Raw genomic sequence first — 9,676 nt, 5'->3', positions numbered from 1 at the left:
AACACTTGTTCACTATCTTGGGATAAAATGTATATTTTAAAAAGGTGCAGTCTTCTTCTCCACTCTAAAAAAATCTTTATGTTGGAAAACTGGTTTAGAACAGTACATTATTTCAGTCTCAAGAGCACAGAAAGGAGTGTCATAATTTGACTGTGGAACAATACAAAAATCCATTTGCCAGAATGGCAAATTGCACCTTATAGCTGTCTGTGTAGATTCTCATTCGGTCATGGTAGTCAAAGGAGTTAAGTTGTAAGCAACTGGGCTTCTTGTTGGAGCTTGAAGACATTTCACCTTTTATCCAAAAGGATTCTTCAGTTCTGGCCTGATGTTGGAAACCAGGAGTTATCTCACTCCAATTCACACCTTGATGGGTAACTCATGACCCCTTTGTCATGGAAATGAGGGGTGTGGTTCACACCTCCAGTGATCCAGAGATATAATTCCTGGTTTTCAAACATCAGGCCAGAACTGAAAAAGCCTTGGGGATAAAAGGTGAACGGTCTTCAAGCTCCAACAAGGAGTCCAGTTGCTTACAACTTAACTCCTTTGACTATCTTCCACACAGTTATGTAAACTCCTTTAGTTCGGTGGTTGTGAATATCACCACTTTTAATTAAACATCAGGCATGATTAAACAAAAAAAAAACTAACCTGATCAGTTTGTGATTGGTGTCAATGTGCATGAGAAACCTTGGGCTCGGAACAAAGTAGCTCCGTCTCACCACACACCCAAGGTTTATCATGCAGGAATACACACCAAGGGTGTCCACCCTATGCAGTGATGCTCGGATACGATCCCACTGCACTTTGTGTCCTTCTGCCTCCAATGCCCCTTTCATCATGCGGTATCCTGCACGTGGCATCCTGGTTTTAATCTCAGACACAATCCCATCAAGCTGCTCATTTGAGAGGTTGCTGTAGGAGGCCCTAACACTAAGGTTGAACTCCTCCATCCGCCGACGCACTGTTCTGATGGACACCCCAAGTAAATCAGCAATTGTCGGTACAGGGAACGACAACTCCAACAGGCTGCTTATTTGCTCGTCAGAAATGAGTGTCTTTGGGCGCCCTCTTGCACCTTGCTCCATACTCAATGCTGTTACTTTTTCTTGATCAATCTCAGTGTTGATCGTACGGTCCAGTTCATCTATTCCTGCAATTACCTCTGCTGGAATAGTGACTTGACCTGCTATGGCACTGAGAAAAACTCTCTCCTGACAACATACAAACTGCATGAAGTCCATGTCCAGGTGTGGCTGTTGCAGGACATGTTCCAGGCGTGTAAGCAGTCTTTGAAGGACATGACGCAACAGTGCCTGTAAATAAAAGACAATTTTCCATTGTTATTGTACTATACATGAAAGGCACTTAGCAAACATACATAGGTTCTGCATCACTTTTATCTCCCTTAACAATGGGATTCTCTTCCTTGATTGGCTGATGGGGTGGCCATTAACGTCGTATAAATGGCCTACCTTTGAAGTAGTCCCCAAAAAAGTAATCACCGTTCCATATCAATGCGCTTATGAATGGTAACAATAACAGTAGTAAAGTACCGGTAGCCAAATAACTATTGACTGACAAATCATGGACAGCGGAGAAAATATCGAAAAACCATAGTCGTATAAACATGTTTATATGTCTAGGGGAAAATGATGTACAAAATAGATTTAAAAATGGTCTCTCCTTATGTCAATTAAGTTCTCTGTTTGAATATCGTTTTTTCCCTGAAAAACAGGAGGGAAAGCCGCCAATAGTCACTGCAGCACTCAGGAAAAAATAATACTGCTCCGCTCCTCTCTCAGTGGAGGCGGATACTCTGTGCAGCCCAAAGACAGGCAGCGCGTTTTAATATACCACAATCCAATGTTGCCCATTGTCATAGGTGTGTTTAATTGCTTACTATATTATTGCTGGTGAAGTTGACTGTTTAAATCAGGCTAACTGTCAGGCCACCAGGAGTGCTCCCGATGGTCAGCCCGCCACTGCTGTGAAACGTTAGCCTACTATATACAGTTAGCTAACGTAGCTTCTCAAGATAACTACCTACACTCTTCAAGCTGTATCGCTCGCAAATTTCCTCTATTAGGATAATTTCGCTAACTGTAAATGTTACTACACGTGTATTACAATATAGTTAGCCAACTTAGCCTGTCAAGATAGCCTAATTACCTCATTCTTCAAGGCTGCTTTTACGTGCACATTACCTCAAATAGGATAATTTCACTAACCGTGTATATTACAGAGTTAGTTAACTATAAGACATTTAAACCATAATGTTACTTACACGTTGTTGAACACCTCTTCCCTCCATGCTTTCGTGGCGCCGTGTCGCAGACCAAGATTCATGGCCACAGAGCCGTTTATTGAGATATTATCCCTATATACGACTTTGCAGGGCCAATAACCACACTGCCACCTCCTGGACAAAAGTGGTAGAACAGGCATTCCTGGTCTCTGCGCGCAAATCGTTTCCTTCAAATCCATCCGAGTGAATCGTGCCAAAAATCACGTGAGAAGGATGACGCAACTGAGCGAGCAAATAGGAACCTGCACATGCAAATCCTGTTGTGCAGCTTTGCAGATCTGAAGTTACAAGTGCAAATTCGAAGATGCGCTTTCACAAGTTGTGAAATATGCTTGCAGTTTGCTATTTGCAGATGTGTGGATCTGAAGTTACACTTACAAACTCTGAGATGCGCATTCACAAGTTGCGAATTACGGGTTTTACAAGTGCAAATCATAGTCTGCTCTTCTTGGGATATATGGCACTATCCTACCTTCATACAATAGCCCGATTTCATTGTGTGCATGTAGGATTGGATTTCTCTGGCACCCTGCTGGGACCTTCAGCTCGATTACCGACAGCAGCTCGATTTGGATGTGCATGTAAACGTAGTCAGTGATCACTTACACACACATTAAACTGAACACATCCCTGATACTAATCATGTAAATAACAACAACCCCTGCACACATCTGTACAAATAAATAAACATCCATATCATGAACATTTTAACTGTTAATAATAAACATTACACAGATTACAGATATATTTATTTGTGCATATTTTAATTGTCCCATTATGCAGATTAACAGTTTTAATATCAGCATGAACAAAGTGAATTTATTTCACTCAGAACTGATTTGAACTTGTGAATCATCACCTAATGCAGCATTAACATACAAATCCATCTGATCTTTACAAAACCACAAACTGCTGGTGGAGGGAAACTTAGAGCTTGAATTCTCCTCCACTGCACAGTTACAGACACACACACACACACACACAAAATCCAAGATTAACAGCAAATGCAAACAAGTACAAATACAGTAAAGACATTTACTGAGAATAAACTAAGAAACAAATTCTCGGTTTATTTAAACTATTTAAAACATAAATAAAATACTTTTCAGCTCATTCTGCATTTAAACACACTTTTGTGATTTTAATTAAACGCTAAGTCATTATTTTGAGTTAATGCCTTCTTATTTCAAGACAGTGTGTCATTATTTCACTTATTATTTTGACTTCCTTGTGCTTTCAAAATATGCCATAATATATTTTAAGATATCTTATTATTTGAGTTAATTCATTATTTCAAGATATTCTGTCAATATTTTGAGTTGATTCACCTGAAAAAAAAAAATCAGTGTGCTTCAGGGTTTCCAAAAGGGGGGGGGGGGGGGGGGGGGGGGGGGAGACTGACACAAAGAACACTAATCTTTTAATCTGCAGTATTTTATTAATGAACTGGAATAAAACAACATCAATGCTAACTGATCTGATTCACTCTTACAGAGCACTCAAGTGGGAGGATCTTTATAGGAGATTCTTTATGATCAACACCTAGGACTGGCAGTAATTTATCAGTAAATGTGTGTGTGAAAGTGTGTAAGTGTGTGTTAGTGAGAGGGTCGGAGAATGACAGTTTTCCTCTGTCCCAGTCCAGCTTCACTCTGATCCTCTGGAGTTTCTGTGCTACTGAGAGATGAGTGCCTGTATCTGGTGTTGAAATTGCGCCATATTCATCATCATAATACACCACACCCCAGATTCCACTTCTGGAGAATATCTCCCCCTTCCTCTGAGCAGATTCTGTCATCACACCCACAATCCACACTGTACAGTCTCCAACTTCCACATCCCAGCAGTGTGTCCCTGAGTTAAAGCCCTCAGATCCCAGGATACACAGATATTCATCATCAAATCTCTCTGGATTATCAGGAAGTTTCTGTTCCTCATCGCTGCGTCTCACACTTTTCAGATCATCAGATACAATGAGTTTAGGATGAGCAGTGTTGGGGTCCAGAGTTACAGGTGCTGAAAACACACACACACACAGAATTAAGAGTCTTACTGCAGAGGTGTAGAATTGGGTATGGACGGTATGGGCGTGTCCCGACCGATATTTCTGATTGAGGAAAAAAAATCGCGGTACACAAATGGTTCCTGTAGGTTTCCACTGGGTGAAACAGCATGCAAAATTCCCTCATGAATATTCGCTCTCAAACATTTTCATGTAATAAGCAAAACAGCCTCCGCCTTCTGGATCAGAAATGTTTGGTTCCTCCCGCCTCTCTTTTGAAAACGTCCCATACCGAGAACACACATCCGCTGAACTGATTGGTTCTCGAGGGGCTTCATTTGAAAGCGGGGGCAAAAACTTTTCTCTGTAGAACCCTGTCACTCCCTCCTCCCCCTCCCCCCCTCCGCTCTGGGCTCAAGACAACAGAAGGCCAATAATATAACAACAACCAATCAGAATTCAGATACAACAACCAATCAGAATTCAGATACATTCTGTTGCCAAGTAAAATTGTAGCCTTTCAACGTGTCAAAAAGGTTCTAGAGCAGGGGTTTCAGAGTGTGGGAGAGTCAGACCCCCCTCACAGAGCAAATAAACAACAGCGCCCCACACTTGCAATTTTTATTGTTGCTATACTTAATGTCTCATCTCATCTCATTATCTCTAGCCGCTTTATCCTGTTCTACAGGGTCGCAGGCAAGCTGGAGCCTATCCCAGATACTTCAGGTTCCATTCGTATTTCAAAAAAATAATGGTTGTTGTACACATTTTTATTTTTTTATTTTAAACATATGAGCTTTTTTAAAACCTCTTTTTTTTTTTACACATTTTAAACATCTGTGCTTTTTTAAAAACCTCTTTTTTTTACACATTTTAAACATCTGTGCTTTTTAAAACCTCTTTTTTACATATTTTAAACATCTGTGCTTTTTAAAAATATCTTTTTTTTTTTACACATTTTAAACATCTGTGCTTTTTTTTAAACATCTTGTTTTACACATTTTAAACATCTCATAGCATCGTTAGCTCGCACCTCTTGGCAGACAACACACTGTGGCAGTGGAGCATCTTCAGATCCAGTCCATGAAAATCCAAACTTTAAATAATCGTGGTCATACTTCCTTCTTTTTTTGCTTGGCACAGACTCCTCACTCACTGTAGCTTTAGGTACTAAAAATCGATCCATTTTGTCTCTGGCAAAGGCTAGCTGAAGTTCGCTAAATGTCCGCAATAGTAACTTATTCTGGTTTATTTTTCCTCACATTGCGCCCCCCCTGAAGAACTCTGGCACCCCCGTAGGGGAGGCGCGCTCCACACTTTGAAAAGCCCTGTTCTAGAGCCTTTGTCCTGTTTTACCATTAGATCAATCACATATCAGCTTAAACTAGCATTCTAAAACTAGTGGAAGATCCCACAGAAGAGAGCCGACTCCCCCTGCCAGCCTCATGGAACGCAGTGTTTAAGGCTCCGGATGTGTTTTACTTCCATTTATGAGGGAAAGGAACATACACCCTCCCGACAGTCAATGCGTTATTCGCTTGTAAAACACATTTGCAAATTGGTAGATTGAGTTAATCATCACATGCAAGATTTGCAATTAATCAAATTAATTGCATCCATCCGTCCATTATCTGTAGCTGCTTATCCTGTTCTACAGGGCTGACCCAGAGACAAACAACCATTCACACTCACATTCACAGTCAGTTTAGAGCCACCAATTAGCCCAACCTGCATGTGCTTAGACTGTGGGGGAAAACTGGAGCACCTGGAGGAAACCCACGCAGACACGGGGAGAACATGCTAACTCCACACAGAAAGGCCCCTGCCGGCCACTGGACTTGAACCCAGGACCTTCTTGCTATGAAGCGACAGTGCTAACCACTACACCACCATGCTGCCCAATGAACTGCCTATTATTATTATTCATGAATTATTACAGTTCTGAACTTCAAATTTTAAAAGTCTGGACTTTGGAGAGATGATGGATACTCTTTTGGTGGAACACAACAGAGCAAAATATTGCGACTCTATAATGTTGACCTGAAGTTGGCGCCACTGGGGGTTGGCATTGGGTTTATGTCCCCACCAATGTTAATACCAAACCTAAGCCATTGTCTTACTGTATTGGACGGTGTACTGCATCTTCTCCCAGACTCTGAACTGCAGGTTGGCCAGATGTTTTGCCACATGGATCAGTGCTCCTGAAAGCTCCTCTGGATGCTGCAGTGTGCTCTGGGCTCTGCAAAAACATTCAGGAGTCAGTGTTGCTGTGGGTTTGGATTCAGAAACCCAGAGAATGAGAGAGACAGGAAGCACATCACTCACCTTTTCACTGTGGCCTTGTAGTTCTGTAAAACAACAAAGCAAATATCAGTGGATATGATTTACATTTTTACACCACTGAAATGTGACGTTTCTGATGATGGAAAGAAGTTTTACTTTCTCACAGTATAAATACTGACTAAATGATCCTCACTTCTAAGAATGAAACATCTTCAGCTCTCATCTCCTCTTCTATGGCTCCAATTGTGTCTGAAAGAGAGGATATGTCTTTGCTCAGCTTCTCAATCTTCTCCTTCATCATCTGACTCTTCTGCTCCTCTTCCTCTCTCAGTGCAGTGATCCTGACTGCCTCTTCATCTCGTAGAAACTGGTGAAGCTTCTCAAACTCCTCCTTAATCTGACGCTCTGTGTTGGGCCTGAATCTACAGTGAAGAGAAAATCAAATGAAACATAACTGAATATGCAATGAAACAAAATATAATTATATCAAACCCATGTTATTGATTCTAACTTTTATATGTTTTGCAGTCTGACTCCATTTTCGTTTACAGTTTTTAAAGACCTTCAGTTTCTCCTGTAGGGGCTTCAGTGCAGTTTTGAGCTTCTCCTGAAATAAATTAACACGCTGCTTGGAGTCTCTGTGTTTTTGATATTATTTGAACTCAGATGAACTAAATTGATTACAAAGTAATTGTCATAGTTATGAACAACAGCATTTGTTCACATGTGACCCACGAGTTCATATGTCCATTTTATTTACCTTACAGTCTGTTACTGCCTCATCAATGGGGCAGAATTTGTGGTTGGTGTGTTTTCTTGAAGTCTGACACACCACACACACCGGCTGTTGATGATCCAGACAGAAGAGTTTGAGTTTCTCACTGTGTAGACTGCAGACTGTTTCAGACCCTGATGAAGATCTCGGACTTCTCTCCTGTAAGAAAGTCTCACACAGGTTCTTTAAGGCCAGGTTTATGGGAGGCTCAGCCACAGATGACTTCCTCCTACAAACAGGACATTCTCTGGATCTTTTGGTCTCCCAGAACTGCTGCAAACACACTTTACACACACTGTGACTGCAGTGCAGAAGAACAGGATCCTTGAAGATTTCACAGCACACAGGACAGGAGAAATCCTCCTCTGAAAACTTAGAAGCCATTTTGTTTGCTGCTGTTGTTGTTCTCTCTCGTCCAAATGCTCAGAGTTTCACTGTCACTTCTGTGAAAAGTAATCACACCCTGATTTCAGGTTTCTTTAAAGCTAAATAGATGACTTTGTAGGTTCAGTTAATCATCACTTCCTTTCACTGTGCTGAAAATGAGACTCGGATTTCTCCCTAAACTGAGAATAAATCTCAACTCACCAGAGCAGAACACTGCAGGCTGTAAATGAAGGACTTCAGTCGTGTCAGACTTGGCACTTCCTTAATAGGAGGAGTTTTCGAGAGACACATTATGACCTGTTACACTCCTCAGTTACATCAGAAACAGCACACGGCACTTACTTATGTTTAAGCACTGAGAATTAACTGTAATTTTGGGACAAATTTATCCAGTTATGAATTTCACTCTTTTGAACTGAAAATAATGTTTCACTTCTGGAATCATTTAAAGTCGATCTTGCAGTTTCGGACACAAGACCCAGAATGCTCTAATCATCAGTGGGATGAACTGGATCTCAGTCAGAAGAGTTATAAGCTCTTATAAACAGCAAATGATACTGCACCTTATCCTCAGACCTGAATAAGAAAGACACCCACAGGAAACAGCGCAATGGCAAATAGTCACATACTGTACTGAGTGAGTTTATAGTTTTTAATAATATTTACTCTACATAACACAGTTGATGCAAATCCTGTAGTGCTACAACTGATACAAGATGTTGATGATCATAAATGGAAAATATTTACCAATATTGAATGGCAAATGATATTCATCATATTTGTATAATATTGTCTGATATTATGTTGCATTAACTGTTTTATAGAAGGGGGTCAGTTGTAGCATTTTTCAAAAATTTTTTTAAAAATACAAACCTCATTTCCAGAAAAGTAGGGATATTTTCCAAAATGCAATAAAAACAAAAATCTGTGATTTGTTAATTCATGTGTATCTTTATTTAACTGACAAAAGCACAAAGAAAAGATTTTTAATAGTTTTACTGACAAACTTAATTCTATTTTGTAAATATAAATGAAGTTTGAATTTGATGCCTGCAACACATTAAAAAAAAGTTGGGATGGAGACAAAATAAGACTGAAAAGTTTATAGGATATTCAAGTAACACCATTTTGGAAGATTTCACAATAAGGAGCTTAATGGGTAACATGATTGGGTATAAAAGGAGCAGCACCAAAAGCTCAGTCTTTGCAAGCAAGGATGGGCTGTGGCTCACTCTTTGTGCCAAAATTTGAGAGAGAATTGCTAGTTATAAAAAAAAAAACATTCTCAATGCAAGGTTACAGAGAATTTAGCTCTTTCAAAAACGACAGTACATAACATTTTGAAAAGTTTTAGGGAATTCGGAGACATCACAGTGCATAAAGGTCGGAAATCACTGTTGAATGTGCGTGACCTTCGAGCCCTCAGGCGGCACTGACTGGGAAACTGTCATGCTAATATGACAAATACAGCCACATGGGCTCGGGAGTACTTCGAAAAACTGTTGTCACGTAATAGACTCAGGAAATCATGGATTACAGCTTGAAAGTTCCGACACTCCAATCAACTAAAAAATGTACAATTTTAATGGGAAACATGCTTCAGTTACACTGTGTTCGCTATACTTTCCAGGGGTGCCAATAATTGTGGAACTTTTTTGTTGAAAATAATTATTTCTTGATAAGTCATTTGTTTTTCTCTGAATAAATTTAGTTCAGTTAAACGTTGGATTTTTCCTCATTTTTTCAGCGTGAGATGAAGCGATTTCACGAAAAGGTGGATTTCTTTCTAACCCTTTTCACTCATCTTTACAAGGGGTGCCAATAATTGTGAAGGGCACTGTACATGCAATGGCTTCTGAGGAAAAACATTGGAATACTGTGCCTTGATAAGCTTTATGGGTCAAGATATAAGAAGCAT

At 40.1% G+C, this 9,676-nt stretch overlaps 2 protein-coding genes and 1 long non-coding RNA gene across 3 annotated transcripts; all 3 read right to left on the bottom strand.

Moving 5' to 3' along the window:
• Positions 1 to 557: 557 nt before the first annotated feature.
• Positions 558 to 2,348, bottom strand: LOC132891176 (uncharacterized). Its single transcript, XM_060928643.1, has 2 exons — positions 2,291 to 2,348; positions 558 to 1,319 (listed from the first exon to the last, which is right to left on the bottom strand). Exons 1-2 carry the CDS (start codon positions 2,315 to 2,317, stop codon positions 624 to 626), a joined length of 723 nt encoding a protein of 240 aa, XP_060784626.1. The 5' UTR covers positions 2,318 to 2,348; the 3' UTR covers positions 558 to 623.
• Positions 2,349 to 3,712: 1,364 nt separating this feature from the next.
• Positions 3,713 to 4,651, bottom strand: LOC132892135 (E3 ubiquitin-protein ligase TRIM39-like). Its single transcript, XM_060930530.1, has 2 exons — positions 4,606 to 4,651; positions 3,713 to 4,495 (listed from the first exon to the last, which is right to left on the bottom strand). Exons 1-2 carry the CDS (start codon positions 4,649 to 4,651, stop codon positions 3,780 to 3,782), a joined length of 762 nt encoding a protein of 253 aa, XP_060786513.1. The 3' UTR covers positions 3,713 to 3,779.
• A 2,144-nt stretch (positions 4,652 to 6,795) lies between these two features.
• LOC132891175 (uncharacterized) lies at positions 6,796 to 7,999 on the bottom strand. The gene is made up of 3 exons (XR_009655289.1): positions 7,960 to 7,999; positions 7,108 to 7,814; positions 6,796 to 7,018 (listed from the first exon to the last, which is right to left on the bottom strand). It is a non-coding gene; the product is annotated as an uncharacterized LOC132891175 (long non-coding RNA).
• Positions 8,000 to 9,676: the final 1,677 nt, after the last annotated feature.

Source organism: Neoarius graeffei, chromosome 9 (assembly GCF_027579695.1).
Source record: "Neoarius graeffei isolate fNeoGra1 chromosome 9, fNeoGra1.pri, whole genome shotgun sequence".
NCBI classification, from domain to species: Eukaryota; Metazoa; Chordata; class Actinopteri; order Siluriformes; family Ariidae; genus Neoarius; species Neoarius graeffei.
This window is presented reverse-complemented; position numbering and strand designations above follow the sequence as displayed.